The sequence below is a fragment of the Drosophila teissieri genome, chromosome 2R (assembly GCF_016746235.2).
Source record: "Drosophila teissieri strain GT53w chromosome 2R, Prin_Dtei_1.1, whole genome shotgun sequence".
Taxonomy (NCBI): Eukaryota; Metazoa; Arthropoda; class Insecta; order Diptera; family Drosophilidae; genus Drosophila; species Drosophila teissieri.
The window spans coordinates 23,279,526-23,292,472 of NC_053030.1; the positions used below are offsets into that span (position 1 = coordinate 23,279,526).

Sequence of the window (12,947 nt, forward strand, 5' to 3'; positions counted from 1 at the left end):
TTCCTTTGTTGCACGGCCGAGATTAATGGGCGCGTCCTAAAGGCCTGAGCCAGACAAACCAGTTGCCAGCGAAATTACACCGAAATGTAATTGCCAAAACTCGCAAATTCTAATGGCCGGCCCATTTGGTGGCCTGGCAGTGCGTTCTGAACCCGCCAAACCGGATTCAGTACCTCCATTGTTCGGCCTCAACTCTGTGGATGTGGGTTAATAAGGCTTTCGCGTGTTAAATGTAGGTGTGAGTGGAACCCGCGACAAGGAACTGGTGGCTGGCCGAGATGCGACTTTCGCATTACCATAACCAACCGGTTACTGGCTATGTACAGAGACCCCATCTCCATCTCCATTCCCATCCCCATTTCCATCCCATTCCATCAGCACATTTTAGAATTCATACGTTCGTAACAATGATAATCATCATGCGGTTTATTACTCAAGAATCTCTATTTGATCTTACGGCTAATGCACGCGAATAAATAAAATTAAAAAAACTTAAACGAATACGATATGAAATTCCATTAAAGCTCAAGTGCATTCAAGAAAACTCCTCAAACGGCTACAACTAGAAGGCTCATTCGTTCACTCTCGCACTCTACGATGCAGGATGACCTCCTGATCTGCTCTATCACATTCACACAAGTACTTAGGTCTAGGTCTGCGGATCCTCTGGCACTCCGGGATCTTACGCCTGCTGCTGGCGGAACAGACGCCTCTGCGTCTGGTGGGGTGGCTGGAGGTCGCTCTGCAGGATGGAGGCGAAGTGCTGCTGCTTCAAGGCGCTGATGGTGGCGATCTTGCGATGCCTGTTGGGCTGGGCGGCGGCCAGACCAAGGCGGAAGTAGGGCAGGTCCTCGTCACGTGGCAGTGGCATCCTCTTGTCCTCCTCCACCGGGGAGCCATCGGGTCGCACGCGGATCACCAGAGGTCCGGTGAGGAATCTCTTGGGCGGCTCTGAAGTCAGGGCGGCGGCCACTGGCAGCTCACTGCTGGACTGGGGCCCGTAGCCGTAGGCCATGTCCATGTCCATGGCGTACTTGTGCTTCTGCTCGCCACTCTCGAAGATTGGATTGGTGGCGGAGCCGGAACCGGAGCTCTGGATAACATGCGATGCTCCGTGTGGAAGCTGCTGGCGCGTTAGGATGATCAGCGAGGAAGCGGGCGGAGTGGGCAAGGGCTGCTGGAGCGGCTGCCTCGTGGTCACCAGGCTGGCTCCGCTCGGATGGTCCCGCATAATCGATAACCAGACTGCGGAAGAAAAGAGCGGTCAGATCGACATCGAGATTGAGAGCTCACGTCGAGCACGTCGCGACTGCGCACTGCGGAAGTTCTGACGCGGAAATCGATCAGTCTCCCTCCCACGCAGATAGGGGCACTTACTCAGCTCGTTGGCGTCGCGCTGATACGGATCTAGTGCCTCCAGCTGGGCGTCGGAGAGCGTCTGCAGCTTGGCGGACCCGTAGCCGAGCAGATTGTGCTTGCACTGGTTCACTGGGAGACCTCCGACGGCGGCTGTTGACTTGCAGTGCACGCTAACCAATTGGGCGAATGTGGAGTACAGGTGGGACATCTGCAGAGAACAAAATCGGGGGTTACTTTGGGGCAATTTGTGTTACAGAATCAAGTACTACAATTAGAAAGCAGCTTAGCAACTCTCTGTTCAGAAGCCAAGTATGGTATTGATATTAGTTTCCAAAAAAACTTGCAGACTGAGACTGTTGATTTCTTAGATTTTATTATAGCAGACGACGAGCTGAAAAGAAAGTTTGAGGTAATCATATTCCGCCTCGCCGATGACACCACGTCTCGTGGGTATCGCAGGGCAGAGGTGGAGCTGCCTGTGCCCCATAATGGGGAGGTTTCGCAAGGTGCGTGTGTGTCAGCCGGGAGATGATTGCACTTTCGTTGCACAAACGAAATGCATTTCGACAGCGCGGCTGCGAGTTGAGCAACTGCCTCCCAGGGCGCGATTGGATGGCTGGCATCTGGTATGTGTGCCCCAGTTCGGATGGGCTGGCTATGGGTACGGGTACGGGTACGGGTATGGGTATGGGTATGGGTTTACGGTTCAGCGGCCAAAGCAGCAGCTCATTGTCTATTCTCCGTGGCCAGCGAAGCGTTGAATGGACTTTTAATTAGCGCCGAATGTTCTACTGCGGTGACACATCTGCATCTGTGGTTTGGGTATTTCTCTGGTCGCCGGTGACGTCAAGTGGATCGCCTCTGCTCCGATGCTAATTCGGTGGCCATAAAGAGCAGAAACTCCCCGAAAGTTCCAAAAGTTCCGAATCCGGCATCGATCACGATTTAGCACCCCCCTCGGCAGACAGCCAAACTAACAAAGAGTGGAAGAGCAAACAGCAGAACAAAGAGCTATGTGGGGAACTGGGTTACTTCAGCAGGGGATCCAGTATCGGGTCCGTAGTCTCCTTCTAGAAGTGTATACCCTTGATCTGCTTCAAAATCCAGCAAGAGCTTCATTTGCATTGGCTCTGCTTTTTGTTTTACAATTTTACGCCGTTTGCATAATGCATTGGATGGATCGGATCGGATCGGCTTGGATCGGTTTGGATCGACTTGGAGGGGCCAAAGTTGGGGAGTTGGCGGGTTGGTGGGTTGGTGGGTTGGCTCTCATTACCAATTACCGTTACCCACTCGGTGGGGCCACACAAACGTGTGCAAACTGCGAAATGCAGTGGATGCCATCGTACCACCTCAGCACCCCTCCGTGTGTGCTTTTGCCCAAATACTTGAGGTGGCAGCGATTAACCTAACAAATGGGTTCCTTTGTGTCCAGCCCTCCGCCAGTGGAAGCCTGCGTCAGAAGCGCGTTATCTGATTGGAATAACTCTGGCCGGATTTTATGGTCCAGGCCCTGGCACAATTAAATAATTAGCCAGTCAAAATTGAAAATTCAGCAAAACAGCAATTTATTTATAACCTGGCGTGCAAATATTCCAAAAGCCTTTGCGGGAGTTGTCAAAGTCACGTACTTAATGCGCTTATATAATATACGCTCGTTTTTATTAAGATATGTTGATTCGAGATCGTCGGGGACAGGTTGTAATTCATTAGCCTTCCAGCGAAGTGAGCTCACATCCCCTGCACTTGCACTCTCCGAAAGCCAGTGTCTAGACACTGGTCTATAGACACACTGATCTTGGCCCGAGCTACCCGTCTCTGATCTCATGCTTCCTTGTGGGTATGGGCAGCACTCAGTCCCCGAGATGGCCAAAAGCTTCCCCGGGTAAACCCCTGGCCCATACCACATGCCATATGCCATCCCCAGCGGACTGGCGGTCAATAACCTGTTGATATGCGCAGGTTACATTATGAAACATCGAAGTTGGCAACCAAAGAAACCAACAAAAAGACAGCCACGAAAATGAAACATTTCATAACAGACAAAATAAAAAGCCAACGGACGAGGTAATGACTCCGGTTCGATCGGCTATTCGATGGGCAAAGGGTTCCATTACTACACATGTTTGTGATCCCAGCCCCAGCATATTTATATTTACGTAAAAACAAAACGGTAATGCGAACATAACTTATTTATTGGGGCCCGAACCGCAAACCGGCCAAACGCGTTTGCACCCATGAAAACATAAGGGCAACAACAAATTGTTAAGTTGTTGTTTCTTGTTTATTTTTGCAATCGAAAATCGAAAGCGCTCAAATAGTCGGGAGCAGGGGTAGAGTCACCTCGAAAAGCAGGAAGCTGAAGCATCTTCTATAAATACACCTAAAAGCGATCGTTCCGAGGCGAGTCTGGTTAGAAATTTACATGAAGTGCAAAAAGACGATTATCGAGTATTGGGTATCGCAAGTATCGTCCCACAAACTGCGTCGCTGCCTTTCAGCGTTTCGGCAGCTAATTGCCTTTTAGAAATTATTTTCCCATTTCGAGAGACTCGTGTGGGGTGCCGGATGCGGCTTTCAATCACTTCTGGCCGGGATCGGATGGGGTCTATTGTCTCGATCCGCGGATTTAAGGCGCAGTTCGCGTGCTTAGCGGTCAGAAAAGCAGATTGATGCGCTGGCAGCAGGGGGCACAAAGATCTAATGACTGCCAAATCGCTACATATGCGAGTATATGTAGATACATATAAATTAAAGTCCGGCGGCTAATTAATGAGCGGACCACTTTGAGCGCCACTTTGGCGGAGTTCATTAACCAAAAAACACCAAATAAACAAAAACAGCGGAGAAAATTGCCGCAACGTTGTCACGCTTTGTTGCACAAACATTTGTGCAGAAAAGTGAAAAGCTTTTAGCCATTATTAAGTTTTTCCTCGGCGCGCTGGCAATTTGCGGCACTTGCGAATGTAAATTGAAACTGTTGTTCCTCATAAATGAAAATTAATGTTTTCTCTACGCTCGACCGAACTCGGCTGTCTCGGCTGTTTTGGGGGATTGGCTGACTAATCGCGCGGTTAGATCCCAGGCGGTATAACCTTTTCGCTTCATCAGTTGTGAAACCAGCTGGCCGATGTTTTGGCAACACCAGCTAGCGGATTCCCCTCGAACGCTCTCGAAATCAAGTGGCTGTCCAGCCGGTGCTGCCCACTGCACTGATCCGGTATTTCCATATTTCCAGGCCTGGCCCCACTGTACCACACAATACCGCACAATCCTCGCCAGACGCGGCGCTGATAAGGCCCAATGTCAAGACCGCACTCCGCAGGCGTCTATTTATGCCAAGGACCGTTCTTCTTCAGCTTTCGGCTCGAGTATTTGTTGTGCCATGTTGGTTACGATGCCAATCGCGGTACAGTTATGCAAATGAGCAGCGAATACCGCTCACTGACAATGAACGGCGTCTTGTCAACCATTCATATTCATGCTGATGCTCGTATTCATATTCATTCCTTTGCTGTTTTGTCTTCGACGGACTTAAAGTGCGGAGAGAAACCCAAAAACAGAAGCGCGCGGAGCGCCGTTAATATGCGAACTCATTGAAGTTATCACAACACCATATCCATATCCATATCAAACCCAATATCAATATCAATATCGCTATTATTAACGAGCATGCTCCGCTGATCAAGTATGCAGCGCTGCGCTAGATTCGACAGATTGGAGCGAACTCAATAGACTCAACTCGACAGATGCGCAATGCCAAGGACAATGGCCGTGTGTAAGTGTAAGTGTAAGTGGAGTAAACGAGGCGTATGCGCAACCTGCACCTGGCGCACGCGGCGTATGCGCAATGTGCATTTTCGCTTACCTTCTCGTTGCGGGTCAGGAACTCCCAGATGGGAATGGCCGATGAGGAGCCGATCTGCAGGTGGAAGGCGCCCAGCAGGCAGCAGGCCAAGATTACTTTCGCCGCAGTCGTCATAGTGGCGTTGCTGTTTTTGATGTTGCGTGCTCCGCACTTCACGGGGAGTTCAGGGGATTCGGGCCGAGTGATCCGTGATCCGTGGTCCGAGTTTCGTGGGTCAATTGCTCGCTTTGGTTGTGTAACCTTTGTGCGGCGACTTTCTTTTTTTAGGGCCCAAATAAAAGCGCCTTTGTGGCGTTTTGATGGATTATCACTCGGTTTCGGTTTCGGTTGCGGCTGCTAGCCAAGTGGCTTTCTTCTGTCCGACGCACTTAATTGAATTAGCCAAACAACGAGCGTGGCCAATTCGTACTATTCGTATTATCGCTGTTTTTGGGTGTACGTGTGTCTCAGCTTGAAACGCAAAAGCTTGTTTCACACATCGGTTTCTCGGCAAGATGGGGGAGTCGGCTTAGGGAGAGGGAGGGGCGCCCACCGAACACCGATCAGTCGATCACGAAAACGGCGAATTCCAAGCGAAACGGAAACGGAGCGAGCACTTCAGCACCACAGCACTATGGCATATAACTATATAACTATGTCGAACAACCGAGCGCGGCGATGTCTGTGAGTCGTCTTCGGACGGCGCTGGCGCTCCACACGTATTTAAGCTCTGAGATCTGAGATCGGCTTTGGCGGCGGGAGAGCGGATCGCGGATAGCGGAGAGAGAGAGCCACCGCACGGCGGAGCGAAAGCGGCCGGGAGCGAAAGCGAGAGGGAGAGCGGCAGTGGGCGGGGGATCGGGAGCCCCCAAAAAGAGCAGGGGCGCCATCGAGGAATTGAACCTCAAAGAGGGGGGCATTAATCCCAGAGACTATGGATTCCCATGCAGATAGTTCCTCTTGGTCCTTCGAGTCGGGTATCTTAGCACCACTCCCGATCCCCCTCACATTTTTCGCGCCTAAGCCGCTGTTGCCACCAGCAAACTTGTTCTACGCTTGCACTGGAAATAGAAATTAAAAGCCAAAGTAAACAATCAAAAAGGCCAGAAACAATAACAACCAGCACCGAGCCGAACATCGGCGAGGCATTGCAAAAATTTCAAAGTCAAGTTTGCGTCGTCATCGCGTCTGAGTCCGAGAGTCCGATCAAGCCGGGCTTGTAATTGAAATGGTTGATGAGCCGCGCGATTACTCGCTCGATTGTGGCGCATTCTGGTCAGCATACTTAACAGCAGCTCGCTAATTAATCAAAATGAAGACATTAGATTCCAAAATGCTACGGCGCCATGATCCTGTTTGGGAATTCAATTCGCGGCCAGATCGCCTAATTCAATTATGAGGTAAAAGTCGGTAAAAGGTAGCAGAGGAATGCGATGGAATCGCTGGAAATTCCTAACATCACGGGCCCCATAAATTTGATAAGCCCGCGTTCGCTCCGTTGAGTCATCCGCCCCTCATCTCCGCCGAGAAGAGACCGCTGGGTTGTTGACTCGCCAGATTGCGATGCAGAGTGGAGTGGAGTGGAGTGGACCTGGTCAAAGAAGCGCCGTTAATGCGCTGCTCCCATTCGATTCCTTCCGGGAATGCGATAAAGAAAGGCTCCGCTTCAGCGACCGCAATCCGGACCTCGACTTTCTCTTGCCAGCCCCAAGAAGCGGATTTTGTTGATTATTTCGCATTTATGTACTTATGGGAAAGCATTCTAATGAAGACTAGAGCTACTATAGTTGTATACTTTGTAGGCTTACATGCTCAATCCTTGGATAATTTTCAAGGTTCCGGATATATCAATATTTGTAATACTTCAGATAGATACTTCACCTCTCACAGGGTGTTGTACTTAAGGAAGTTGCGATCGTAGCGATTTCCCCCGCCGTACAGCTCCTGATTCTCGTTGTTCTTGTACATCATGAAGTCGGGGTTCTGGTCGTCGCCGAAGATGGGAACGAAGCTGCCGAAGCTAAGAGTCTGCTTGAGGTGCCGGTCCGGACGGCGGCCCAGCTGGATAACCTTGCTGTACAGATCCGCATCCACCTGGAGGGCACGGTCGAAGTCCTTCCAGTGGACGAACTTCACCTGCTCGCTGGGAATAGCGTTGTTGTCGAGCAGCTCCAGCAGCGTGTTCGAGTTGACGGGCTGCACCACGTTAAGTTCCTGCTCCTTCGTGGCGGATTCCCCTGCGGGCAAGCGCCGCTTGCTGGGACTCGTATCCAGATCCCATAGCCAGGCCAGCAGAGGAGTCACAGAGCTCTGGAAATCGTTCATGGTTTACTAAGATCCTTTAAAAGTCCTTTGCTATTACTCACGTGTTCACTTCGTCCAATGCGAGGAATGGTCTTCAGGTTCTTGAGGGCAAAGTTCTCCCCTCGCTTGCCGAGCCGCGGCACGTTCTTGGTGATCTTTAGGAAGAATCCTGGACTGCTGTCATCCGCCTGGCTGATGGCCACAATAGCCACCAAGAGCGAAACAGACAGGAGTGTTATGAATCTCATGCTGATGCGACTGAAGCTTCACCTGACTCCTGCTCCACAATTGCAGGCCTTTATATACTGAGATCCACCCTCATTTTGAGTGGCAGTGAAATGCGGGCGACTCCAGGAATTAGCATTATCGATCGCTAGGTGCGGAGCAGATAAAACTCACTAACCTGACCTAAATGCCTGGCGATAATTAAGTGCTTTCCTACATATATTACTTTTCTTTTGCATAACAACCAAAGTTTATACTTTTTGACGATTATAAGTAGTTTAATTAATTTCTTAAACAAAGCATTACCAACTAAATAATTCGGTACATCCCTAATTCAAATACTAAATAAAAAGAACATGGCTGTCTGATCCTCAGCTAAATCAGTGAGCTCTGCGCCCACTGGGCTACCTCTGTGGGAAGGGCCTGGTATCGCTGCACAGAGTGCTGAATCTGGCCGTATGTCAGCGCCAGCTTATGCATCTCAAACTCTTTCTGCACCTTGCCTACGCCCCCGCCAGCTCCACCGGAGAGCGGCATGATGAGCTCTGCGATGCGTAAGTGCTCGAAGGCCTTCAGAACAATGGACCGCTCCACGGCCTGCATTGTGGTGGACACTTTGGCAAACTTGGAGAAGCGCGCGTAGATGATCTCGAAGTTAAAGGGGTCGCGATCGTAAATCTCCGAATGGTGCTTGATGGCGATGATCAGGCACAGCTCCAGGACTGAGAGCCCGCAGAGCAGCTCTATCTTGTCGTCGCTCTCGAACTGCGATCCCACGGCCGCCATCTTTTCGGCTGTGATGTGGGGAGACTGCGGTCGGAGATGGGCCACCAGGCGGAATAGGAAGTTCTTGAGATAGGCCTCGCTGATGTCAAAGTCAAAGAGCGTTTGCAGAGTGCTTCTTGCCTGCTGAGTGGCCAACACTTTGCCTACCTGCTTGTTCCAGGTCTCGCGTACTTTGGGCGAGAAGCCGTACTCCCCGGGGTCAAAGTGGTTGCGGGAGAAGTGAAGTGCCTCCGACTGGATATTTTGTAGACTATAGACTCGCTCGGCCGCCAGCAAAAGTGCATTGCCGTTCGGAAGGGACAGCAGTTCCTTGCTCAGGGCAACGTACTCCTCGAAGCGCTGCGAGCTGGGAAAAAGAAAGACCTGCCGGTGCGAGAAGCGCGACTTGACCCGCTTCTCCAGCAGCTCAATCACGTCCAGTCGACAGGTAACGCCAAGCACGCAGATGGGCGCCTGGGCTGACTGGGAGACGTCGAAGAGGTTGTAGAGCAGTGTCTGGTTGTGGTGGGCACAGAAGAGGTCGAACTCCTCGAGGATAAAGACCACGCTCTTGGAGTGCTTGCCGCCCGCCTTGAGGCACTGCAGCAGGAAGGCGAGGTTCTCGGCGAACGACCCGAACACTTTGCCGTCCGCGGCGTTCTCCAGCTGCATCTGCACGGTGATGGACTTCAGGGCCACTCGGTCGTCCGTGTGCAGGTTGCCGTCCAGGTGGACGACCAGAGTGTTTTCCGCGAACGCTTTATTGGGCAGCACATCCGCCAGCACGGCGTTGATGAGCTAGGGAATTTGAAAGTATGAATTACTGGATGGGTTTACGGGCAAGTGCTGCTCTCATACCGTTGTCTTGCCGGATCCCCGCGGCCCAATGAGCAGCAAGGAGTTGGATTCCCCCATCTCAGCGGTGCGTTGCAGCAAGAGGCGCACATTGGAGCGCTCCTCTGCGTAGCCCCTCAAGGTGGTGTAGTCTCGCTGGAGGCGCTCCTTCAGGAAGCGCCTGATGCTGACCAGTTCCTTATCCGCCTCCGGCATTTGCGCTCTCGGATTGGAATTCTTTGGTTTATTAGTTCAAAGGGACGCACAGTTTGGATTTCCGCCAGTAAATAAACCGCGCCAAAAAACGTAAACAATGCATTAGGGATGGAACAAAAGTCGATATTTTGTTTTACTTACAGTACAGAGGTTTGGAACACTGATACTACTTAGTCTTGTCCCGAACCGGAGAAAAGCAGACAAGCGAACCCATCCGTGACACAAACCATGACGATCTAATTTCAACGGATTTAGCACATTTTGAAAAATCAGCTTTTCAGTTCATACAAATTCGACCTCCATTGAAAATAATAGTATCTCAATAAAATATTATTAGTAATAAATACAAATATATGATCTTTATTACGTTTGTGAGCGTCTGATATAATCGCTGGCAATTTGAGGGTGTATTTGGTGGAATGGTTTTATTCGGAATACCACGTACCTTAAATGATCATTAAACTACATATTAAGCACTCAATGGATTGTCAGCGATTGTTAACCATCGGTTGACAATTATAAAAACAGCAATGAACCGAGTAATTACAATTAATACCTTTTAAACATTTCAGCTTTTGGCACTCTTTATTATAGTTTTTGGGATCCGGACGTTTTTCAGAATGAGCGCATTGTGGATTTTCCTGTTGATTTCCATCGGTCCGATGGCAGTAAGAATCGAATGCATATGGCTTCCAGAAGACTCCATTCTATAGAATAATTGGTATCCAAAGATCCGAGGACTCTTCGAGTTCAACAATGTAATCTGCCTCGTGCGCGACAGGATGTTCATGGACTATGAGTACTGCTACTTGAAGTCCGAAAATCGCACCTACAAGTACCTCTCGCTAAAGACCAAGATGTTCCACCTGCCCATCGACAACTGCCAGGTAAGAGGATAGAACTGTCTGTCGGTCTCACACCACCCAACCGTCTTCCAGACCAGGTTCCAGCTGAGGATGCGGGAGAACAGGCGGATGCCGTACAACTTTGATTTCCAGGTGGACTCCTGCAAGTTCATGCGGGAGCGCAAGCACGTGATCGCCAACTGGGCTTACCAGTCCTTCGCCGGCTACTCGAACATGAACCACACCTGTCCCTACGACGTAAGTGAGTGCTGCCATGTCCTGCCGCTTAACCTCCGCCTTTGGCCCCCTCCACCCGCAGCATGACATCGTGGTCGAGAAGCTTCCCGTGCAGCACCTGAACAAGATGGTCCAGTCGTTCATCCCCGATGGCAGATACGTGATGAACGCCACCTGGGTGATTGCGGGCATTCCGCGCACCGATGTCGTCCTATACTTCACCAAAAGCTAAACAGTCAGTTCAGAAGATTTCCAATTAGTAAATTCCAAGCTCTTCGCACCCGTAACCAGAAATATTGGATCGGGGTCACCAGGACCAGTATCAGCATAGTAAGTTTAAACGAATCTCACGAGATGTATTTGTCACATTACTGAGATTTACCAAAATAAATATAGTGTAGTGACGAAAGCGAACTTAAATATGTAGGCTAGTCAGAGTAGTCGAAATATGAGATCCTGCTTTTGGAGTTTTGAGTTTTTGCACAGGTGGCTGGCAGTGACCTGGATGCACTGCACCTGTCGCCTGTCAAGTGGCTGCTAATGCGATTAGGGAGGACACCGAAAACGGGATTGGCACTCGGGACAGGGAACTCAGAGAACTCAGCTGCCAATCAGGTGGGCCAGCCACAAACTTCACACATTTCGGACACATATATCCACTCCACAACCAGAAGGACACAGAGCTAAGTAAACAAACCCCACACCCTTACACCCCTGACAAGATGCCGGCGGACATAGTGACCACGGAGCAGCTGCGCTACCAGCTCGCCTTCAGCCATGCCATGGAGAGGACGACGCGGCACTGGCAGGAGACCTTCGCGTGGTACCCGAGGATGCAGTGCTGCCACTACCAGCGGATCGACCAGATCTATCTGGAGAGTCGCCAGCGGTACGGCGACGGCCACTTCCTCAAGTACGCCAGCCGGAGGCGCCTGGCCAAGAAGTTCATGGTCACTGCCGAGGAGGTGGCGGACGATCTGGAGGATCGGAAGATGCTGGAGAAGGACGGCATTACGGGCCTCAAAGTACCGGCCACCGAGAACGGGGAGTACGGCCGGATGAAGCCCTCGAAGCTGTACTTGTGCTAGGACTCCCTGTGACCAGCCGGGTGTCACTCTGCAATCTGCACTCTGCACCCCAATCCTCTCCAGAACCACTCGCAATTAAACTATCATTCTCCGCTGACAATGCAACTCTCAATGGCCGTCACTCATTACGCGATTTTAGCATGACCGTGCGCATAATTAACAAGGTGAAAACGTCAGTTCCACCTGCAACTGGTTGCACCACCCCGCCCCACCCCGCCGCCGAAGCGAGTGCTCACTGTACCTTCTCCTACTGGGGCGCGGTTGAAAAGTTCGCACAGGTAATTAAGTGATCGCGTCTGTCCACTCGATGAGATGACTCGCCTCGTTTGTTCGCGATCTCGGAAACTGCTTTATGGCGCCCATAAACTGGGAAATATTCTGAATCAATTATAGATACCATGTGGATTTAGGGATCTCGTTCAGTACCACTACGTCTTGTTTTGATACATTTGCAATTGTGCAATAGATTGTGGATATAGCAATTGCCAGGATATAGCTATTTTGGGGCACGCGGCTCTACCAGCTACTTGATAAATGTGTCCATCGACGCAGCTGCTCCTCCTGCGTTCGCAGACGTAAGCCCAGGTGTCGTGGGCCAACTTCGAGCAGTATGATTTAAAAGTTCCATATGCAAATTACCCTCAAAGTTTCAGGCGAGCCCATCCGTCCATCGGAGTGCGTGGTAGATGGAAATGCGCAAGTGGAAAGTGGCAAGTGGCAAGTGGAAATGTGCAATGTGCAATGTGAAATGGGGAAACTAGGAAATGCAAATGCCCATGCAAGTGTGCAAATTACACAAAGGACGCTAACTTTGGGCCAACTTGCGAACTGGGCCAGCGCCGGCGACTCATTAGACACATGACAGCATTCACAGAGTGGGTGGTGTGTGCTGGTTGTTGGGCAGGGGAGGGGAGGGGAGCTGGAGCGGCAGGTGGGCAGGTGGGCAGCGGCGAGTGCGTGTGAAAAATCAGCCAGCAGCGGCCCACAAAATCGCCGAGCGCGCAATTAAACGGTAGCGGATAATTGCTATCGAAAGCCATAATGATGGCCGGATCAGTACTTACCCCGACTCCAGTAAGCTATATATGCTGGTTCCATATCTTGATGCTTGATGCGGCTCTCGAGAGGAGAGCTTTGTGCGCCTTTCTCGGCCCTCATTGTTCGCCCGATTTTCCCATCAGCATCCCATCGCATCGCACCACATCAATGCGAACTTTTCGAGACCAT

General features: G+C 50.8%; 5 protein-coding genes across 7 annotated transcripts; 2 read left to right on the plus strand and 3 right to left on the minus strand.

Annotated features, from left to right (window-relative positions):
- Nucleotides 1-394: 394 nt before the first annotated feature.
- Nucleotides 395-7,105, minus strand: LOC122613383 (rhythmically expressed gene 5 protein). 2 transcript variants are annotated; one of them, XM_043787535.1, is made up of 3 exons: nucleotides 7,088-7,105; nucleotides 1,378-1,567; nucleotides 395-1,245 (listed from the first exon to the last, which is right to left on the minus strand). In XM_043787535.1, the coding sequence occupies exons 2-3, from the start codon at nucleotides 1,565-1,567 to the stop codon at nucleotides 683-685; spliced, it is 753 nt and encodes a 250-aa protein (XP_043643470.1). In that variant the 5' UTR covers nucleotides 7,088-7,105; the 3' UTR covers nucleotides 395-682. The 2 variants fall into 2 exon arrangements, with proteins under 2 accessions (XP_043643470.1, XP_043643469.1); XM_043787534.1 differs by lacking the exon at nucleotides 7,088-7,105 and adding an exon at nucleotides 5,228-5,901.
- LOC122613384 lies at nucleotides 1,434-7,774 on the minus strand. 2 transcript variants are annotated; one of them, XM_043787536.1, is made up of 3 exons: nucleotides 7,573-7,774; nucleotides 7,088-7,516; nucleotides 1,434-1,567 (listed from the first exon to the last, which is right to left on the minus strand). In XM_043787536.1, the coding sequence occupies exons 1-2, from the start codon at nucleotides 7,756-7,758 to the stop codon at nucleotides 7,091-7,093; spliced, it is 612 nt and encodes a 203-aa protein (XP_043643471.1). In that variant the 5' UTR covers nucleotides 7,759-7,774; the 3' UTR covers nucleotides 1,434-1,567; nucleotides 7,088-7,090. The 2 variants fall into 2 exon arrangements, 1 of the variants encoding a protein (XP_043643471.1); XR_006325685.1 differs by having other exon boundaries at nucleotides 1,453-1,567; nucleotides 7,015-7,516.
- A 321-nt stretch (nucleotides 7,775-8,095) lies between these two features.
- LOC122613382 (origin recognition complex subunit 4) lies at nucleotides 8,096-9,634 on the minus strand. The gene is made up of 2 exons (XM_043787532.1): nucleotides 9,359-9,634; nucleotides 8,096-9,298 (listed from the first exon to the last, which is right to left on the minus strand). Exons 1-2 carry the CDS (start codon nucleotides 9,548-9,550, stop codon nucleotides 8,111-8,113), a joined length of 1,380 nt encoding a protein of 459 aa, XP_043643467.1. The 5' UTR covers nucleotides 9,551-9,634; the 3' UTR covers nucleotides 8,096-8,110.
- Nucleotides 9,635-10,170: 536 nt separating this feature from the next.
- LOC122614814 lies at nucleotides 10,171-10,864 on the plus strand. Its single transcript, XM_043789472.1, has 4 exons — nucleotides 10,171-10,218; nucleotides 10,282-10,437; nucleotides 10,489-10,653; nucleotides 10,715-10,864. Exons 1-4 carry the CDS (start codon nucleotides 10,171-10,173, stop codon nucleotides 10,862-10,864), a joined length of 519 nt encoding a protein of 172 aa, XP_043645407.1.
- Nucleotides 10,865-11,095: 231 nt separating this feature from the next.
- On the plus strand, nucleotides 11,096-12,077 carry LOC122614303. The gene has a single exon (XM_043788858.1). The coding sequence runs from the start codon at nucleotides 11,355-11,357 to the stop codon at nucleotides 11,718-11,720; it is 366 nt and encodes a 121-aa protein (XP_043644793.1). The 5' UTR covers nucleotides 11,096-11,354; the 3' UTR covers nucleotides 11,721-12,077.
- The last annotated feature ends 870 nt before the right edge of the window (nucleotides 12,078-12,947 follow it).

What these genes read in the sequence shown, in the direction of transcription:
- LOC122613383 (XM_043787534.1), bottom strand. Translation starts at nt 5,341, where the DNA reads ATGACGACTGCGGCGAAAGTAATCTTGGCCTGCTGCCTGCTGGGCGCC. An exon ending in TCCTGACCCGCAACGAGAAG is followed by an intron (nt 1,568 to 5,227) that starts GTAAGCGAAAAT and finishes TGTTCTCTGCAG; the next exon opens with ATGTCCCACCTGTACTCCAC. An exon ending in GCGCGACGCCAACGAGCTGA is followed by an intron (nt 1,246 to 1,377) that starts GTAAGTGCCCCT and finishes TTTCTTCCGCAG; the next exon opens with TCTGGTTATCGATTATGCGG.
- LOC122614814 (XM_043789472.1), top strand. Translation starts at nt 10,171, where the DNA reads ATGAGCGCATTGTGGATTTTCCTGTTGATTTCCATCGGTCCGATGGCA. An exon ending in TGCCCATCGACAACTGCCAG is followed by an intron (nt 10,438 to 10,488) that starts GTAAGAGGATAG and finishes ACCGTCTTCCAG; the next exon opens with ACCAGGTTCCAGCTGAGGAT. An exon ending in ACCACACCTGTCCCTACGAC is followed by an intron (nt 10,654 to 10,714) that starts GTAAGTGAGTGC and finishes CTCCACCCGCAG; the next exon opens with CATGACATCGTGGTCGAGAA.
- LOC122613382 (XM_043787532.1), bottom strand. Translation starts at nt 9,550, where the DNA reads ATGCCGGAGGCGGATAAGGAACTGGTCAGCATCAGGCGCTTCCTGAAG. An exon ending in GGGGATCCGGCAAGACAACG is followed by an intron (nt 9,299 to 9,358) that starts GTATGAGAGCAG and finishes CAAATTCCCTAG; the next exon opens with CTCATCAACGCCGTGCTGGC.
- LOC122613384 (XM_043787536.1), bottom strand. Translation starts at nt 7,758, where the DNA reads ATGAGATTCATAACACTCCTGTCTGTTTCGCTCTTGGTGGCTATTGTG. An exon ending in GCATTGGACGAAGTGAACAC is followed by an intron (nt 7,517 to 7,572) that starts GTGAGTAATAGC and finishes AACGATTTCCAG; the next exon opens with AGCTCTGTGACTCCTCTGCT.
- LOC122614303 (XM_043788858.1), top strand. Translation starts at nt 11,355, where the DNA reads ATGCCGGCGGACATAGTGACCACGGAGCAGCTGCGCTACCAGCTCGCC.